At 46.2% G+C, this 20,729-nt stretch overlaps 1 protein-coding gene across 1 annotated transcript; it reads right to left on the reverse strand.

Moving 5' to 3' along the window:
- Nucleotides 1-11,111: 11,111 nt before the first annotated feature.
- On the reverse strand, nt 11,112-17,930 carry KCNV2 (potassium voltage-gated channel modifier subfamily V member 2). Its single transcript, XM_026100523.2, has 2 exons — nt 16,173-17,930; nt 11,112-12,400 (listed from the first exon to the last, which is right to left on the reverse strand). Exons 1-2 carry the CDS (start codon nt 17,604-17,606, stop codon nt 12,116-12,118), a joined length of 1,719 nt encoding a protein of 572 aa, XP_025956308.2. The 5' UTR covers nt 17,607-17,930; the 3' UTR covers nt 11,112-12,115.
- Between the last annotated feature and the right edge of the window lie 2,799 nt (nt 17,931-20,729).

The raw sequence follows: 20,729 nt of genomic DNA on the forward strand, positions 1-20,729 counted from the left end.
TTCCACTTTCTTGCTGGCAGCAGGGGCTACCAAGAAAAAACTGTTTCATATTTCCAATGGCTCCCCACCAATTTACCTTTTTTTCAGAGTAGAAAATGTGCACAGTTACTCTGAGTGCCTAACTGAGGACAAAGTGGGATCAGCGGAGAGTGCAGAATAGCTGGAGTAGCTGGAAAAGAGGGGCAATGATTTGGAACGATATACGTCTTGTGGGTAAACTTTTGTCTAGTTGGGTTGTAGACTCTGTAGAGTGGACGTAGAGACCTCTGCATGTGTGCACACCACTTAGCACTGGGCACTTTTTCTACATAAAAGTACTTCTGACAGTCCCTATGGTATGTCTGGGGAAAAAAAATACTGTTAATCAAACATTAACAAAGACATTTTTCTGCTGAGGCTTGTTACATGTTTAAAGCAGACTCATCATTAATTGCACTGATCAGGACGTATTTGCCACTTCTTGCAGGAAATCCACAGTGTTTGTTAGACAATTTGCATTATCACCTTTGAGATCATTGTCAAAAAAGTCCCTTTAGCCTCACTACTGTGCACAGCATTCCCCATCTGCTTTGTGAAAATACAAAAAGGTCATTTTTGGCATATCATTCTTCCAGCATTTTTCCTCATTTTCTCCTTGAGGTTTAAAGTGCCTATACTGAGTTGCTCCCTTACACGCTTCTACTCTGTGAGTGGTGCTCCCTTTCACTGTCGCAATTGTTTTGTTTAGAGCACCCAGTCTTTATTTTCTGTTAGACCTGTTAATGGTGTATAACATAACATGAGCTATCTAACAAGTAGAAACAGGGATTACTGGGAAGGATTGTTATTTAAGAAATACACATACTGTAGTATGTTCTCCACCTCTTCTCCAGTGCCTGTACTGCAAACTTCCATAGTGCAAGATTTCCTTGACACGGATTTTCTTCCTGTAAGTGTATGCACAGGCCCTAACCCACTTCGCTGTAGCATCCAAAGTAGCAAGTATAGTGTCATTTACAAGCAACGCTACTAGAGGGAGGGACTAAAGAGAGGAAAAAACACTGACAGTAGGAAAACTGGAAAATATGCAAGGAATACTTAGTTATTAGCTGTAATTCCTGAGATGTGCCTGATTTAACATTACAGAACTTCATGATTTTCCTCATGTCAGTCATGTACTTAAAGTTTTGTCAGAGGTCATAGTATTGAAGTGGGATTTCTGTGGATTTCTATGCTGCATTTGATAAAAATGCACACTGATGACTTACAAAATGTGGTTGCTTACTGTTTCTCTAATTTGCACCATCTTCCCCACATGTGCTTTTACCTTTCATTGCTGTAGCTTGTCAGCTAGAGTGTGCCCACATGGATTGCACCTTTTATTGCAACAGTGGAATAGTCATACAAAGCATAATGGAGGGAACCAACAGGAGCCCTGGGTCTACAGACATGTATATTGATGCTAGAGCCACTGAATTAAGAAGTCATCAGAAGCAGTTTCTGTGTTTGAAGAACAGATGCAAAGGAGATGACATACTTTTACAGCAAAAAACCCTAGGGATTTTCACTTTGAAGACTTACTGGTATATAAGCATCTCCCTGATTAAAAAAAAAAAAAGGCAAGAAAACATTATTTGTAGAAAAAGATAATGATGCAATACAGTAACTGTGCAATGTATTGTATTGGTTAAAGTTTTCCCCCCCAGTGAGTGGTTAGATGAAGATCGGGTGGAATGTATGGAGCTCTGCCTAGGGGTGGGTGATGAGCTGGGTCGAGAGCTTATGGGTGAGGATTAAAGGGTGGACTAACATGGGTGACACTGCTGTGGGTGTTTGCTACAGGCCACCTGATCAGGAAGAGAAAGTAGACGACCCACTTGGGAGCGTTATAGGAATGTTGTCAGAGTATGGAGGGATGTGACTAGGAAGGCCAAGGCCTTTTTGGAGTTGAGTTTGGCAAGGGATGTCAAGGACAGCAAGAAGGGCCTCTTGAAATTACATCAGTAACAAAAGGAAGACTAGGAAGAATGCGGGCCCACTGCTGAATGGGGCAGGGGCCCTGGCGATGAATGATACAGAGAAGGCAGAGATACTGAATGCCTTCTTGGCTTCAGCCTCTACTGCTAAAACCAGCCCTCAGGAATCCCAGACACTGGGGACCACCGAGAAAGTCTGGAGAAAGGAAGACTTTCCCTTGGTTAAAGAGGATTGGCTTAGAGATCGTTTAAGCAAACTTGACATCCACAGGTCCATGGGCCCTGATGGGATGCATCCACAAGTGCTGAGAGAGCTGGCAAACATCATTGCTAGGCCACTCTGGATCATCTTGGAAAGGACATAGAGAACAGGAGAGGTGCCTGAGGACTGGAAGAAGGCTATTGTCACTCCAGTCTTCAAGAAGGGCAAGGAGGAGGACCCAGGGAACTACAGACCAGTCAGCCTCCCCTCAATCCCTGGAAAAGTGATGGAACAGGTCATCCTGAATGCCATCTCTAAGCATGTGAAGGATAAGGTGATCAGGAGTAGTCAGCATAGATCCACCAAGGGGAAATCATGCTTAATGAACCTGATAGCATTCTAAGATGGATGACTGTGGATGACTAGCTGAGTAGATGAGGGCAGAGCAGTGAATATTATCTATCTTGACTTCAAGAAAGCTTTTGACACTGTCTCTCACAATATCCTCACAGGCAAGCAGAGGAAGTACAGGACAGATGAGCAGATAGTGGGGTGGACTGAGAACTGAAGACAGTGCTCATCAGGTTGTCCTCAGTGGTACAAAGTCTAGTGGGAGGCCTGTAGCTAGTGGTGTACCCCAGGGGTCAATACTAAATCCAGTATTGTTCAACTCATTCATCAGTGACCTGGATGAAGGGACAGAGTGCACCCTCAGTAAGTGTGCTGATGATCCAAAACTGGGAGGAGCAGCTGAAACACCAGAGGGCTGTGCTGCCATTCAGAGGGACCTCAGCAGGCTGGAGAGATGGGCAGAGAGGATCCTCATGAAGTTCAAGTAAAGGAAGTGCACGGTCCTGCACCTAAGGAGAAATAACCCCATGTACCAGTACCGGCTGGACACTGAACTGCTGGAAAGCAGCTCTGCAGAGAAGGACGTGGGGGTCCTGGTGCACAAGAAGTTAACCCTGAGCCAGCAAGGTGCCCCTGTGGCCAAGAAGGCCAGTGGTATCCTGGGCTGCATCGGGAAGAGCACTGCCAGCAGCTGGATGGAGGTGATCCTGCCCCTCTGCTCAGCCCTGGTGAGGCCACACCTGGTGTGCTGTCTCTGTTCTGGGCTCCCCAGTATGAGAGAGACATGGAGCTACTGGAGTGAGTCCAGCAAAGGGCTACAAAGTTGATGAAGGGACTGGAGCATCTCATACGAGGAAAGGCTGAGAGAGATGGGTCTGTTCAGCCTGGAGAAGAGAAGAATGAGGGGGGATCTTGTCACTGTGTATAACTATCTGAAGGGAGGGTGTAGAGAGGATGGGGCCAGACTCTTCTCAGTGGTGCCCAGCAACAGGACAAGAGGCAACAGGCACAAACTGAAACACAGGAAGGTCTGTCTGAACATGAGGAAAAACTTCTTTCTCATGAGGGTGACGGAGCACTGGAACAGGTTGCCCAGAGAGGTTGTGCAGTCTCCTTCTCTAGAGATACTCAAAACCTGCCTGGACACGATCCTGTGCAATGTGCTCTAGGGGACCTTGCTGGGGCAGGGGGGTGGACTAGCTGATCTCCAGAGGTCCCTTCCAACCTCAACCATTCTGAGAGTCTGCATGTGGGTGCCACAATACCTGCCGTTTAGTCATTTTTCACTGAGTGGTGATAACATCAGTTTTCATTCCTGGCAAAGTCATTCTTCCTATGGTTGAAGTCCTTTCAGAGAGTGCTTTACAAGCTGTTGCCACCACTACCTCTGCTTAGGCACTAATTTCCAGTTTTTCTCAGTTATCTTCCATCTGAAGAGGTAAAATACTCACAAACTTTCAAATTCAGAGTCTTTCAACAGTGGGTGGTGAAAGATTAAGCAGTTCCAGTTTAAACACATCTTTGAGAAATGTCTGAATGATTTTTCACTTCAAAACACCAGAATTTTTGAACTTGCGATTTTATGTGTCAAATTTCTTGATGTTTAATTAGTCAAGGCACAGTCACAGGGGAATTAGTAGACCCTGCCCACCAGAATCCATGCCGCTCGAAGGGTTTCCCTTTGAAAATGTCCTCACCGAGGACAGGTGCCAAGCATAATGTGAAGTTTCATATTTTACACAGCATCATGCCCTATTTGATGGCCCTTTGCTTTGGTGGATGAAGATTTAGCTTCATACTGTCCGAGCATTTGCCTCTTCAGTTTACTGCTTGGGGGTCACTGGCAAAGTAGACATTGGTACAAGCACTTGAGATGGACAAAAAATTACCCACAGCGTAAAAGGAATGTGCACAGCAATAGCAACATCCCAAACTACTTGTTTTCGTCTGCTTCCAATGCACACGGGGTATTTGCCATTGCACTGTGCTTTAAGTCTTTGTACGGTGCACTAGGGTAGGTATCTGTGCATGCAGTCTCTGCTCCCAGGCAGCGTGGTGCTGCTCAGGCTGCTGTTACTGTCAGGTGCAGGCCACTGCTGTCTGGCAAGTAACTTGCATTGGGTCATAGTATTTTTTTTTTTTTTTACTGGTTCCCTTTTAAAACATGGTTAATTAAAATGAGAGGAGATTAGCAATTAAATGTCTCATTAAAGTAAGTTTATTTTCTGATTATATTGTTAATTTGTTATTCTTTTGTGTAACCTAGCACTCTTACTCTGAAGAAGGGGCTGTGGGTAGAGAATAAAGGGTATGAATGAAGCCTAAGCATTTTGCCTTTCCAAGGAAAGGTGTTGTGTTAGAAAACACTGGACTGGCCACTGTTTTGCTGTAGATTCATTATGGTTAACTGTAACTGGAAACTGTATTTAGATATGATCGTTCTTTTTCACACAAGCATGAGAAGCATCCTAGGATATGGCACTCACATAGTGAACCTGCATCTTTAGTGGTGACCACTATCACAGCTACTGGATAAGGCTGGAGTGGGTGAACTTTGCTCAGAAGATGGATTTTTTTGTGGAACTTGAGTAATGAACGGCAGTTTGTACAGAGAAAAGCATGGGGAAGAAGGCATTCACATAGGGAAGTGTTCTCCCTTGCTATATTAATACATTAAAGCCATAAGCAAGCAGGTATTTGCAGATTTCTTAGTGGCTGGGAGCAAACAACCTCAATGCAGGAGGAGAAGTAAAAGCTTTGAAAAACAAGGCCGAAGAGAATCAGCTGGCACAAGAGTTTTGTGCACCGTGAATACGGTAAAGCAGCAGGACTGCACAGGTGTGACAGTGGTTTTAGAGCTGTATCAGAGTATTTTTCCCCCTGCCGCTAACCAGAGGGGCCAGCATCCCTCCTGCTGATGCAGTTCTGGCATCTGCCAGGCTGTTCACTATGCTGCTGTGGTTTATGGACCCGTCAGAGGTCCACCTGTGTTGTTGAAACATGTTTCTATTAGTGAGCTGGTAAAACTCACCAAACGAAGGGAGCTGGGCTGAGGACAGGAGCAGGAGCTGTGCGCTGGGGCAGGGAAGGGAGCAAGAGGTGCGGTGGCTGCGGGGAGCCGCCCTCCCTTTGCAGCGAGGCTGAGCGGTCTTCTGGGTTAGCTCAGCTGCAAGAAGTCTGCTTGTAAAATGGCACTGCTCTCTCTCTGTTCTGCATGGACGTACGCAGAGATGTGCATCATGCTGCATGGAAAAATACACTCAGAAAAATCACCATTGTTTTAAGTGCACCATGCTTGAAGTGAAGTGACACTTGTTCAAGGCCATGCTTTGATTGCATCCAATTATTCCTGCCAATAAAACACTGGGGATATTCACTGTCATCTAGAAAAATCCACTTGATCTACAATTAAGGTAATTTTAGATTGAACTTCTATATTCCCTGACTAATTTTATGGTGGAAGTAATGGTATTTTTGTTATTTTATGCTCTTTTAGAAATATTCAGACCGAGTATTAAGGGCATTTCTGCCGTTCTCTGGACGTCTGCCTGAAATCAGATAACTTTATGCGTGGTGACTCTGAGGGAAAAACTTTAGGCACTGGAATTGCCTTTTAGACATGAAAAGGGTGATGAATTTCTCCCCCATCGTAGCTGGTGGGATGTTAGATTGAAGATTCCTTTAGCCCCCTATGGTGATAACGCAGGTTTTGTAGGAAAGATGCAAACTTTCACCTTCTTGAAAATGTTGCTGCCGACCGAAAGCCCCAGCTTTTTGCACGCTCTGCACCTGAAGGTACAACAGAGCACGCTTGCGTTACGAGTATGGTGCATTGGGCAGTATTTCCGAGGAGGGGGGGGGTCTGGCAGAGGGTGGCAATAGCAGGGGCTCCCCACCCTGCGTGGGCCTCCGGTGGCAGTGGTGGCACTGCTGCCTCTGGGTGTCAGCAGCGAACAATTTTCCACGCAGAGACTGTGCTTCCCGCAAGGAAACCCGGCTGCCTTGCCCCTGTAGGAGCCAGGCCCCCCCATCACGGTAAGACAGACTATCACAGCAGGCGTGTGCTTAGGAGAACTGCCTGAATTTCTAGAACTTTTTCTTTTTTCCTTCTTATCATTGCTCTTTACTCAAAATCATCTATTTGGATGTTATGGCTTAAATACCAGAACCTGACCCTGAAGGACTGACTGGGACAGACTGGGGTGCGGGGAGTCCCTCTGATTTCATTGTGGCTCCAGCTTAGCACAGGGTTAAAACCACAGAGATTTCACTTTGGAGTCCAACCTGAGGGGTGGGCTGAGTTTCACCCCCTTGCTGGTGCCCACCTTCCCCTTGATGTGTGATGAGAAAAACAGCGTAGCGTCCCCACAGAGCACGGCAGTTCCTATACGGGCATCGCAAAGTTCACCCACACGAAAGTTTTCGGTGAGCGAGCTGGCTGTTTTTAGCAGTGGCTGGTTGCATTAGCGCAGCTGTGGATGCGAGCTCTGCACTGCCTGGGCTGGGGGGCAGCGGGAGCGTTTCGTCTGCCAGCAGCGGCGAAGGAAAGAGCACTGCTGGGACAGCCGGTGGCCCGAAGAACTACTAGTAGTGGTGGTGATGGACTGACCTGTAGGTATGATACACCAGTGTGTCTGGTTATCAACAGGGGAGAAGGTGCTTTTGCTTATAAACGGAGCAAATCTGATTCACAAATATAGTCATTTTATCGAGTAGAATTGAACTCTGATGTGCTTTATTAAAAAAAGAAAAGAGAAGAAAAAGATTGATACTCTCTATCTCAGGAACTACCTATGGAATGCTTTAATTTTTCTCAGCATATTTCCATTAAATTACCCAAGTACATAAAAAGCTAGTGCCTCTGACCTTTCTTTTTTTAAATCCAAGATAAAGAGCTGGATTGCAGTAGATTGCCATGAAATTTCTCTACTACCGAAATAAGTTAATGAAGGTTTTGTAAATAGCAGATAAGCATGAATCAAATATTTTTACATGACATGAAAACAGAGCATTCTAAACAGTTAAAGCTATTTTTAAGCAAGTAAGTAAGCAACATTCTTTTCTCTCCTAGGTTTATTGACAGTTATTATTTTCTCCCAAAACTTTAAAGCGTGGCTAGTTTATAGTTTTTAAAACTGTACATATTTAAAGACTGAATATAACTATTAGCCTTAGAGGCCTGGGAACAGCAACAGATGACCTCTATACTATGGTTGTATGGTAGCTACCCCTTTAAGCACTATCTTTCTGAATGAGAAAAGCAAACAGCTGCTTAATTGTATTGAAAAAATGATGTTCTTCTAAGGCAAGGATCTGTGAAAAAGCATATTCTAACAGGAATTATTATTTCCTGCATAATATAGGAACAAAATCTTTAAGGATCCCCCCCCCCCCCCCAACACACACACACTTTTTTTTAGGTAGTTCCGAGGCCTAAAATGAGTAGGGCAAGTAATACTTAGTTGTGCAAAAGTAAAGCTAGGCCATCCAGACAAAGAGACTGTTTCTTTGTCTACTAGACACAAGATGTTTGCTAAATCTGTACTGAAACATAAGGATAGGATATGTATTCCTTCTCCCTCTGGGGCTCATTAATATCTGCAAATAGTTAAAGTGGAAGACTCAAACATGGTCACATTCAGAAAAGAGTCTAATTTCTCACTGGTTTGAGAACCACCCCCATGCCCTGTTTCACCCAAACCTTAACTATACGAAATTGCCACCTCATAAAACAGGGTCTGTCTACTTTAGCTTTAATGGCATTGCCCATCTTTGTTGTATGTATGCATGTTTTCCTTTGATGTTACTCGCTACTTTGAATTTTTTTGATTGCCTAAGCCCTGTGGCATTCAAGCAATCAAGATAATCAAGGCTATCCTGCATTACTTTTTCATGTCATCATGCAAAGCACTTGGCTATTTCATCTGAGTAATCTCCGGACACTGAAGATGCTGTTGAAAGTCTTAGTGGATGTAAATGAAGTGCCGGTCTTTCTTGGAAGGAATCATTGTATTAGCTGGCAATTATATTAGGGGGCAAAATGCCAGGTCCTGCTTCAAGCCCAGCTGGCGGGGTGCACACAGCCTGCAGAAGGTGGGCAGGAGTTTGCTCTGGGCAGGACTTAGGCATTCAGGGCAACAGCTGGTTGGTACTGTGATACTTGATTTTTAGCTGTGCTCTTTCCTATTGAAATCCACCCATTTATGCTGGTTACCCTCAAAATAGCATCAGTTAAGCCACAAAAGCAAAATGCTCTGGACAGAAATCTCTATGAGATAATCCAGAGGAAAAAAATGCCAGGTCTTTGACAAAAAATGAACACTAAATTGTGGTCTGCTGCCTTACTCTGCTGGGGACCTGTTCCCCTGCTGCACGGAGCAAGGCAATTGAGCCAGTTATTACTCACAAGATAGAAAAATGACAACCTTCTGCTTCATATGTCATTTAACTGTTGCCAAAGGTCTGTTCTCCTGACTGCACACTTCTATCATGTACCTTGCATGACCTCTAACATTGCTCACATCTCTCTAAATGGATTTAGGTAATGAACCAGTCAAAAATCTAACCCTGCACCCCTAAATTGTCACATCTGTGTGTTCAGTCAGCTCACGAGGTATCAGAAATGTACTAGAGCTGCCGTTAGCGAGGTGGTGGGGCTGAATGGTGGAGAGAGGAGTGAGGAAAGCATGTGGAGAAGGAGAGAGGATTTTCTTCCTCTCCCCATGGGGACTGAAATTGGTCTCCTCCACACCTGGCATGAGTATCTTGGCTGATGTCTGTACACTTATATTTTGTATTTTGCAGTGAGTGCAAGGTGAGTTGAGCCACCCAAGGGCCAAAGACCCCCGGGGCCAGGGGAGAGCAACGCTTTGGGAGGGGATTTGCTGCTTGGCCAGGGTGGTTAAATGTCTCCTCAATGGCCTGTGATCCAGAGCTTCCCACCCAGGTGAGTGCCATAAACACGAACCTGCACAGTTTTTCTTTTACTGCCACCTGAGGAGTCATTATTTACTCAACACAAAGTGGAACAGCTTCTACTAGAGGGTTCAGAGAGACCCACTCCAAGTTATATCTGAACAGTTAGAGCAGCCATATAGGACCTGCACATAAAAATCCCCTTGGGCGAGTAAGAGAGTACGCACCGAGAGCATCCAGTTGTGACTCTTGGTTAAAAGAGAGAGAACGCTCCTTTTCTCCTGCCCATGTTTTATGTGGAAAGCCTATACCAGGAGGTGTCTTGAAGAACATCTTCAGGAAAGGGTCCTACCTGAGAGGCAAGTGGGGGGAAATGAGGCGGGTGATCTCTGTCGCAGGGCTTGGGCCGCCAGGGAGACCAGCCTCAGCAGAGTCAGTGCTCGGGCTCTGGATTCCTCTCGGTGGCCAGATGCCGACAAGCTTGACCACGCGAGGCCGAGCACCTGCTTCCCATCTGAACGACAGGCACAAATGCTGACTCCGTCAGGCAAGGGCCTTAAATCGGGGTGTCCCATATCTTTGGGTAATCGCAATGTAAATGTGTTCCCTCATGCATTTCACACGCCACCTCACTTCTGGATGTGCGGAGGCGGTCAAAGACGTAGGCCAGGCTGTGGTCCCAGGGAGCTCCTGGTCCCGTTGCCGCTGTGCAGCAGGGCCACGCAAATTTGTGTGGCCCTGCCACCAAAGCGGAGCCGCTCTTCTTCTCAGCAAGCACCAGCATCCCACCTGCTCTGCTGCGTGCAGCCCAGAACGACAAACCTCGTCACATCCAACGCCCAGGGCTCGGCTGTGCCTTGAAGACATGGGTTAGCTTTTAGCAGAGCCCATCAGCACACAGCGTGCTGACTGTCTTTCCTAAAGAACAAAATGACAGATGGGCCGATGATACATCTGCCTGGAGGCAGGGAGGGAGAGGAGCCACTTGGTTACTAATTACCTTCTCACCATTCATAGGGAAAACGTCCCTGTGCTTGACACAATTTGCATGGACGTGGTGAAATTAACGAACTTTTTCACCCTCAGCTGTCCCAGGAGTGAGCTCCTCACCGTGGTCTCCAGTGCGACTCCGAGATTTGAACGTGGCCATTTGCATTCAGCAGGACGGCGCAGGCACAGGGCGAGTTCAGTGATTTAAAAATGCTTCTCTGCCATCAGGCTGTTTTGCAGGGAGAGCACTGCTCAAAAACAGCCAAGAGTCATATCAGTCACTGTTATCATTGCTTCTTTTTGTTACCCTGTCTGTTTTTCACGCTGCTTGGGTCCAAGAATCAATAAAAAGGCTCGTCTTTCAGACCTGTTGTTCATGGTCCTATTTCTAGACTGCCAGACTCCTCTTGCGTAAAAAAATGTTTCTAATCTGCTGCAAACTAATAAATTGAACTTTGAGCTTATTACATTTTTTTCTTCGTAATTTGTTGCATACTTCTTGGGGTGAGTTTCCGATGCTCTTACATGTGGGAAGTTACATGCAGCTGTGCAAGCAGTCTGAGTAATCTCAGGGAATAAGCTACTGGATGTGAGCCAAGGTGTCAGAAATGTGTCCTTAACTGTTTGTACCAGAAAAACGGATACCCACTTCCTGTTCATTACAGTCTTACCAGTTACTGAAATAAGTTCAAAGTACCTCATGTTCAAACTGTATTTAAAAACTGTTACAAATAAGTACTGATAAGATCCTTCTTAAGAAAATTTTTTATGAGCTATTATCCATTACATGTTTAATTCCAATAGTTTTTCAGAACATTGCTCTAACATTTATGTCCCACGACAGACCCGTTATTATTCTAACAACTCAATAAGAAGATGCACTAAACATTGTAACATAGATTTATTTTATCACTTAATTCTAAACCTGAAAAAGCTTTTGGCCTGGAAATGCTTTGGAAATTGATCAATGCGGTTTATCAATCAGCTCCAACTCCAGATTTCTTCACTAGTTCTTACCATTATGAAAGCTCATTATGGAGGTGGTGGGGTGGAAATAGACAAACCAACCAATGTGTTGCTCACCTAAGCATGACAATTTGCAGTGCTGCGTTTGACAAGTAAAATTGGCACACAGAGCCATAGCTATGTGACAGTGTAAATAGGAACTGAAAGCTTAAGGAGTATAGATGCTGCTAATATGCAGGTAAATGCTGTTTTCCTGGGTTTGAAAGCTGATGGAAAACCGATTTCAGCCACGCAGTCAATGTACAGGGTGTTCTACGTTTGCTTGACTTTTGAGACTGATTGCGCGGACCCTGGTCGAGCAGCTGACCCCGAGCGGTAGCAGCCGGCTTTGCTGTGGTTCGGGCATGGTGGGTGTTTATTGTGGGTCTCAGCAGCAGCTGGGGGCTACATTTCGGGGGGGGGCCTGGTTTCAGACCCTCCGCACAGCTGAGCTGACGCCCACCATCTCCGACAGCAGCCGAGCAGTAAGTGCTGCCCCCAGCCCAGCAAAGCCCCAGCTCCCCAGATCTCCCCGAGGACTCTGAGGCTTCTGCTTTTTTCCAACAGCCCCTCTTCCAAAAAGATTTCACCATCTACCTTTGTTACTCGCAGGCTTTTCAACTTCTTTGTCTTCGCTTGACTTGGTGGGTCTGTTTTGCTCCTTCAGCTCCCCTGTGCCCTCCTGATGTACAACGCACTAGCTGCGTCGGTGTCGTGGCAAATCGTGGGTCGTGCCTTCTCCGCAGCACTCGGATATCTTCTTCATCGCTCTCCGTCTAAAGTCCACCTTCCCCCTTTCTTTCTGGAGAGCCGTGTACTCGTAGGCCTTCAGCTTGCTGTAATAGTCTGAGAATTTGTTGTAGAGGATAGAGATGGGCATCCCGTTCAGGATTATGCCAAAAGCAATGCAGAGGAAAGCAAACAAGCGGCCGAGGTGAGTTTCTGGGCACATATCGCCATATCCCACCGTAGAGATGCTGACCTACGGGCAAATCAGTGGTGGGCTTGTTAACTGGGAAGAGCAATACAAGCAGACCTCTCCTTGTAACCCATCCAGATATATTCAGGGAACAGGGACAATTTTAAAGTTAATGCTGTTGTGCTTTGTATCATAAACCTGAAACACTGTCTACCAGCTTTCTTCTGTACTGTCCATCTTCCGCAATTAAAAAGAAAATAACCCTCTCTTACAATAACGAAAAACAACAGTGTGGTTGGGCAACAAGGAAGATTTTTTTTGAAAGTTTTGTCCTGCAGAGGAAATTTCCAAACAAATTCCTGGCCCTCCTGCCCAGCAGGGGAGTTACCTGGCCAAGGTGAGCAGCTCACAGTGCTTCCTGACAGCACAAATCCAGCCTTGCCTACTGCAGCCCTGCTCCTGCATCCCGTCAGTGGGAATAGACCCCCTCTGTGCCTGAATGAAAGGCACTTCTAAAAGTTGGCATTTGGGAATTTATTCAGGTATGGGTTATGTTCTGAGTATCAACTTTGTTTGTCATATATTATATATATATAAAATATATACCATATATATAAATTTTTTATATATATATCAATCAATCATATAGGTAGTAATGAAAAGCACATGAAAAGCTTCAGCTAATTGTGAAGTGTATTTCAGTAATGTTTCAATAACTATAGGAAGAAGCGGCCTAGCAGAGCTCTTTGGTTTGAAGTTTCTAAATAAAGTTCCCTTTAATGGTTACATAATCGTAAGAAGCTATGGAAAAAAACCAAAGATCTTTTTCACGTGCCCAGAAGTCTTTGCTTGCAGTGTATGCTTGCAATATATATTTACAGGGATTGTTCTTCCTGCTCAGCTATATGTCAGAGATTACAGAAGCATGTTATATGCATGCCTTCAACAGGGAACATTCCTGTTTGTTTTAGCGGACAGGTACACGGAAACTTTGGCTAAATTCTGCCTTGCAGAAGGGTTGGGGGATTGCTGAAAATGCTGGGGGTTTTTTGCGGGAGTGATGGTATTTATATGAACCTGTAAATCTTGCTATCGCATTAATTGTACAGCTTCACAGACTTTTCTTTTTAGCCATGTATGAAGGAGCTGTGTTTTATATAGACTGGGTTCTGCAACACCGTCTTTGTATCATTTGATTTGGGCTGAACTCATGTCCACTAGGTGTTTGCTTATGGGGATGTTGACTATGAATGATGTACTCCCAAACAACTGGCATAAATAACTCCGAAGTTACATTCTGCCAATGCACACATCTTGATTGTTTATGATCTTTACATTTAGTAAATATAGGCTTCTGCAATCTGGCACTTCCTAATCTGTCTCCTAAGCAAGGGGTATTTTTCAGCCAAGGAATCTTATTTAATATTTTTCACAGTATCTGAAGACACTGTATGCATCTGTGAAAAGGTAACATGAAACTCTTTCAGAAATAGCTAAAGCACAGGCAGTAGGAGTTTCATTGCAATGCCCTTGTGGTTTTAGCACTGAAATAAGTCTTTGGAAGGTCACAGTGTGCAGCCTGCTATTCTCTAACATGCTAAATAAAATGTTATTTCAAATGAAGAAAGCATTAGGGTGCATGAGACAGCACTGGATAAGCATATTTGTAGGATGCACCTGGTGCTTCCTGTGGAATAAAAGGGATTAGTCATTTGGTTTAATGGAAATTAAGTCACTGGATTTGAATGATAATACAGGATAAATATCTCCAAAAATAAATACTGAGATGAAGGCAAGATGTTTATCTCTACCAGCCAGGACAATATCATTATCCTGTGATAAGGTCCTGTTCCACTGGCATCCTCTTTTACATCACCTATGGCAGTGTGGGAGGGATAACTGCTGTTTTGTGTGTGAGAGCCTGCGGACATTGCTGGATTTTACTGAAATTTGAGTGATCTGAAAATCTTAATTTTTACTCTTAAAGAATAAATAAGCTTTAAAAAAAGAGTTATGCCATAGAATTGCAATGTGCATGCTACAGCTCCTCCTCTGGAGTCCCTTGATGAAGTAAATAGGCTTTTGTCACGTACGTAATTGTATGGGTTTCATAGGAATAAGAGAATAATGATGGGTCCGTCAGTTTGCAGGAGCGAGCCCTGAAGATTTTACGTGTATCCTGCCCAAGAGGTATCATGCATCAGGCCTCAGAGGTGTGAGCGTCCCTGAGGCGGCCGCGCGGTGCATCGTCACCCGGGCCAAGCCAGCCCGCTGCAAAGCGCAGTGGCCTCTGCTGTCCTCCTGCTCCCACCTTCTGCAGCACAAGGAGGCATTGACGCCCGTGGCCAAAGGACCAGTCCCTCTCCCACCCCGGCTGAAGTGTGGGCGTATGGATGATAACCTGGGGGCTGCCAGTCCTGAGCATAAAGCTCATCTGTTACAAATTCATGGGGCTCCCTCTCCCCAGTGTCTGCTAGTCCTGGCAAAAACAGTGGTGTTTAGTTTGTCTTCACAGCTTGCCTTGAAGGACATGACCGCCCCACTGATACTACAGTAGTTTGAGGAAAAAGGGGTTAGCCTTTGGAAATGAGTGCGTGGCTGTCCTTGGTTGCTAATGTGTCTGGAGTGGAACTGGTTCCCAAAAGCTGAAAAAGTGGGTCTTGAGTTTCGGAGGCTAAAGCTGTTCTGTCAGACCAGGTGGAGAAATCAAAACGGCCATAGCTCAATGTCCCTGGCTAAATCTTTGTGTCACTGGAAGGTGTGAAATCAACAGCTTGAAAAATGCTGCCTCAAACATGCCTCCACATCACACAGCACAGGATGGGTCAGTGACAGTTCAGACCTGCCAAGGAGATATGCCCAGATGCCCTGGAGCACTCCCCTCCCCGGCAGCCTCTAAAAATGAGGTCATCCTGTCTCCATTTCTAAGGCACATCAGCTAAAATTCAGCCATTCGCCCTCACTCCAGTTGCTGTTTTTGCAGTGTGAGATTCGCCCTGCTTGGAACAGGACTAAAATCATACTCTTCCCTGCAGAGGCTGCAAAAAAAAGATACAAGGTGATATGAACCTGCCGTCACTACTGACTGGTGTGGGATTCAAACCAGTGACCTAGCTGGAGCAGGCAGTTCATCCCATTTTCAGCACCTTGAGCCATTCTGCTCCTTTTCTGATTTACTTCTGTGCAAGTCTGGCACAGTATAAAAAACACTGATATTTCATTTATGTGCATGTCTTAGGGGTGCCACCTAAAGAACAGGACATAGATTCCTTACCTAGAGCAACTGTTGGCCCTATATGCATTTTTAATGACCAGAGCTCTGGGACAGATTTGGATTTGCAAGTTTGACTGTCTAGAGCCTACTGAATAGTACCGAAACTATGTGTTAGCATCTTGTAGTTGTTTGATGGATCAGAGTAGGTAATCAAAAATATGAGCAGAAATGAAAACCCCACATCCTTCTGCAACCAGCTAGCCTGATGCATACTTCTTTTTTCTTTTTTTTTTTAATGCTAGCAATTTGATTAAATGAGGAAATGCTTTCCTTCCCTGTCTGTTTGCCCACTTCTTTAAAGGGCAAGCATGGCCTGCATGTGGTGGGATGGGAATTTCAGCACTGTCTGCCTGATTAAGCCTTGGTTTAAGCTCCCAGCAGAGGTGAGTGAGTGCATGTGCATGCATGAGTGAGTGCATATGTCCTGTAAGCTCAGAATTCAGAGCAGATGTTCACTGATCTGAGCCTGCTGTTTTCAGGACTGACAGCAACTCTAGCGACGAAGGGGAGGGGAGGGAGTTGCCTCTGGCTACCCAGCCGGGTGAGAGGTTTTTTACTTACGGCAGCCCACCACCAGGCATGGGGGATGCTGGTGAAGTTGGTGCTGGAGACATCATGCTCCACGGTGTAGACCATGGCGGAGAAGGCGAAGATGCCCATGGCAATAAAGAGGAAAAGGCAGCCCACCTGCTGGTAGCACTGGCGCAAGGTAAAGCCGAAGGCACGCAGCCCCGTGGAGTGCCGGGCCAGCTTGAGGATGCGGAAGATACGCATGAGGCGCATGATGCGAAGCACCTGTCCCACCTTGCCCACCCGTCCCACCTTCTCGATGTCGTGCTCGTGCTGAGAGCCCCGGCCTCGGGGCTGGTCATCGTCAGCGAAGCACTCCAGCAGCATCTGGAGGTAGAGGGGCAGGATGGCGATGAGGTCTACAGCGTTGAGCGCGCTGCTGGCAAAGCGGCGCAGGTCGGGGGTAGAGACCAGGCGCAGCAGGTACTCCAGCGTGAAGAAGGCGATGCACAGCGTCTCAATGTGCTCCAGGACGGGCCGGCTCTCCCCGCTCTTCCTGTCCACCTGCTGCATCTCCTCCACAGTGTTGAGTGCCAGGGCCACCACGGAGATGAGCACGAAGAAGCTGGAGGCCACGGCCATCACCTTGGCAGTGACGGAGGAGAAGGGCTTCTCCATGAGGTTCCAGAGGCGCCAGCGCTGGGGACCGTAGTAGCGCATGTGGTGGAAGAGCTGCTCGTTCTCCTGGGTCTCGGCCTGGGAGCGCAGCTCGCGCTGCACCTTGAGCTGCTCGTTGAGCTCGTCGCGGCGTTCCTCAAAGCAGATGCGGCAGCAGCGCGGCGTGTATTTGAGCCGCACGCCCCAGTAGCTCAGCTCCTCCAGGAAGCTGCAGGGGCACAGCTCGTCCCGCACACGCAGCACCCCCGAGGCGTAGAAGTTGTACACCAGCTGGAAGACAGCCGGGTCCCGGTCAAAGAAATACTCGTCTACCTGCGCGGCGTAGTCATCGCACAGGCCCAGCTGGCAGTGGCGGTCAGTGGAAGTTGCCAGACGGCCCAGGCGGGTCTTGGGGTAGATGGCCACCGCCTGGTAGGTGAGGCGGTAGCTTTGGCCGCCGACGTTGATGTTCAGCATTGATGAGGTGGAAGCCGTAGCCGGGGCTTCAGCGGAAAGAGAAGGGGAGCAAGGAATGGATGAAGAGAGCTTGTTTTCTCCCTCAAATGAGTCTCCGTTTGGCCACTTTCCTTGTTCTTCCTCTTCCTCGTCTTCATCATCCACATAATAGTTGTAATTCCCCTCGGGTCCCAGGAGCAGTAGGGGCTGGGAGCTCAATCGAGTAGTAGCAGAAAAGCCACTCTGCTTGTCTAAATGCATGCTTTCATTTTCGTTCCCCTTGTCAGACGGTGGGAGAGCATTTGATGCTTCTCTCTCTTCTACTTTATGTTTTGGGAATAGAAGCTGCCCCCTCTGGTTAAACTGCAACATAATGATTTTTCTTACTCTTCTCCTTTCTTTGCATTCACCTGACTGAGAAATTAGCACCAATCCTTTGTAAAACCACAAAGGCTGACAGTTCTGCTTTCTTCTCTTCCTATCTCAGCAGCATCAAGCGCAGCAGCAGTTCTGCATTTTCCTCCCCGCCAGCCACCACTCCAGTTGTGAAAGCTCAGTGTGAGATACAGACACACGAAGACTGCTGTTGACCGTTTTAATCTTGCTGACAGGGAAGATCTGAGTGCTTAGAGAAGGGGATTTAGAGGCTATTATCCTGTTCCAGCCTCATCTCCCTCAGTCTGTGACGTGAATGATTATGGATCCATAAATCTATGAATAATCAGTAGGAAAAAATGTAAAGTTTTATTGCTAATAAAAAACAGGCATTTCTCTAATTCAAGTGTATATAGGCTTAGAATAATCTCAGAACGAAAAGGTGTGAGGAAACGGGGGGAAAGAGAGAGAACAATACTGATTTCTTTCATCTACACAGTTATAGTATGTCTTGGTTTTCCTTAATAAAAAAAATGAATAATTAATAGGCAGCTCTTGAGTAGGGATTTACTCATTCAAGACAGTAGCACTTAAAATGCTTTACAAAGGTGAGCAAATTTAATTCATCCCCTTTTCCTCCTCGCTGGAGGAATACATCAGCACGCCATGAGGCTGAGGGCTGAGGAGAGCAGCAGGCACTGCCTGAACTACCTGCTGGGCAGTGGGACCACGAGCCTGGAGTAGCTAAAGGGAATGGAAGGGGGTTTCTAACACACTGCTTTATTTCAGACTCTTCATGAGTTGCTGAGAGACCAAACAGGGTGCAACGCCTCTCCTGTTTCTCTTGCAGGACACCTTTAGTAGCACCAAGCCACGTGTGTAACCCAGCAGGAGAGGAAAGATCCTGTCTGTTTCCATCGAGGTTTCACCCCGGCCTTAACCGAGCCGGCTCAAGGACCCCCAGTGATGCTGAACAGCCTGAAAGCCATCCTTGACCCTGGGGGCACTTCAGCTTGTAAAGCAGAGGCTACACACAGTCAAGGGACAGCGTCCTAGGCATGCTCTTAGCCCTTGCGTGACAGTGCTTAACACCAGCTCCTAATACCACGTGTATCAAGGGTGGGGTAAGAATGGGCACGGCATGGGGAACCTGCTAGCGCTGGGGGCCCCCTCGCCTGGCTGGAACACCTGGGGTCAGCTGCAACCCCATTTCGTTTTCGCTATTTCCCAGTCAGAGGAAATTCCAGTTGGAGACCTGGAGCTATCAGTGGGACTGCATTAGCCATCCTAGCAGTCTTGCAACAGCAATTTTATTAAAGCATTGGCATAAATCGCAAAGCTCCCTGAAGCATGGAGGATGAGGGAAGGTGTTCTGGTTCTTGCCCTTGTTCCTCAAACATTCCTGCCTTTTATCGAGTAACTCAATGCATAACCAGTCCCTAAAACACAGACCTCTCCCGGCCTTGAGGAGCAGCCGAGCTTTTTGTTTTTCTTTTTCTCTCATCTTTGGCAGCATTACCTTTGCTTTCCTTCCTGCTCAGTGACCCAATTTCAACATGCAGACAAGAGACTTGCCCTGGACTTGCCTGTCAACTAGTGGCCTATGAATGATTAATTTCATTTCTTCAGCCAGAGACAGGCCTACAAATCAGGCTTCCTGCGTTAGTGGACTTTTACCAAGTATGCGGGCCTGGGTTGCACCAGGAGTGTCTTAGCGTGGCCTCAGACCTCTGGCTGTGGTCAGACTGTGGCAAACAGCCTGGCCCTTCAGCCTGGCTCTGAGCAAGGCATAGCCCATGCGCTTAGGCAGCAGGGCATAATCTGAGCAAATTTGGATCCTCAGGCCCTGGGAGAAGTCCATGGCCTGGAAATGGGCCAGCCGCAAGGATTCAGAGGTTTCTCAGACCTGGATGCTCTGAGAAGCTGTTTTATCTTGGTGGGTCTGAGTTCTGCCTGAGTTCGGGTTCTTGCGTGCAATGCCAAGTGATGTTATGAAACAAGCTGTATAAGAGAAGGAAACTTTGGGGGCTTATTAGATTGGCTGACATAACTAGGAAAAAGATAGATGTGTTTTTGCTGAACAAGTGCTTCTTCAGGGTCTGATTTCTGTCAGTTGATCTAATAGAAAATATTACTTCTGCCTTCATACCTTTCCTTGCTAATATCCTTTAGTGGTATTGTAGCCATGAAAGTCTACTCCTGGGAAACAGAGTATGCACATAACACAGACTCTTAAAAAAAAAAAAAAGAAGAAGAAGAACTGTCGCACAGTGCCTAAGCCTTTTGCATTGCTAAGGGCCATCCCCACAGTCCTGCAGCCTGCCTTCCCTTGCAGCTCCTGCCCAGTCAAGATACGCTCCTGACAGCACCAGCAGCTTCATACGCAGGAACAACCTGGAAGGGTTCAAGAAGGTCTGGATGGAAAAGCTGTATAGTTACTGTGGGAAAAGTATTATCAGGGAGTGCCCATTGGGTAGTGCTTTTTTCTCTCCACCTCCTTTTATCCTCTTTCCCCCCCCAAAATAGCTTTTACCGTTAGATTCAGTATATTCCATCAGTGATGGACCCTGTGAATAAAGGGTTTTGCATGTGAGCTTGTCCCAATATCCCTTGTGCAACACAACAGTCAGCTCTTGTTCAAGCATAACTTGACTCTGTTGGAGATACTACCAAACAGGTAAACATTAGAGCAGACTATTATACAATATCTCTGTTGTCAGTCTACATCATAATGGATGTGTCACACTAAATAGTTTAAGACTTCTTCAGGTTACGCTGTTCAAGGCCTAGATTATTAGCAACTCATATTTAAGTGTGTTCAAAAATGTTTTGCTATGCAAATCCTTCCCCACTGCCCATTCTCCTTCTTGATGCAAAAGCTGAGGCCTCTATTATTAGGGATTATTAGTGCCTTTTTTATGATACTAGTCTGCTTTGAACTTTGAAACATGCTGTGGTGGGTACTTTGTTAGCAACTTTAACAATACAAATCAATGATGTCCAATTTCAAAGCTGTTTCTTTTTTTCTTAAGCAAACTAACTCAGAAGATAAAACGAGTCTGCAATATCACCATTTTACTTCTTAAAATTCTTGGATGGTTCTTAATCAGGATTCAGTTT

This window comes from Dromaius novaehollandiae, chromosome Z (genome assembly GCF_036370855.1).
Source record: "Dromaius novaehollandiae isolate bDroNov1 chromosome Z, bDroNov1.hap1, whole genome shotgun sequence".
Lineage (NCBI taxonomy): Eukaryota > Metazoa > Chordata > Aves > Casuariiformes > Dromaiidae > Dromaius > Dromaius novaehollandiae.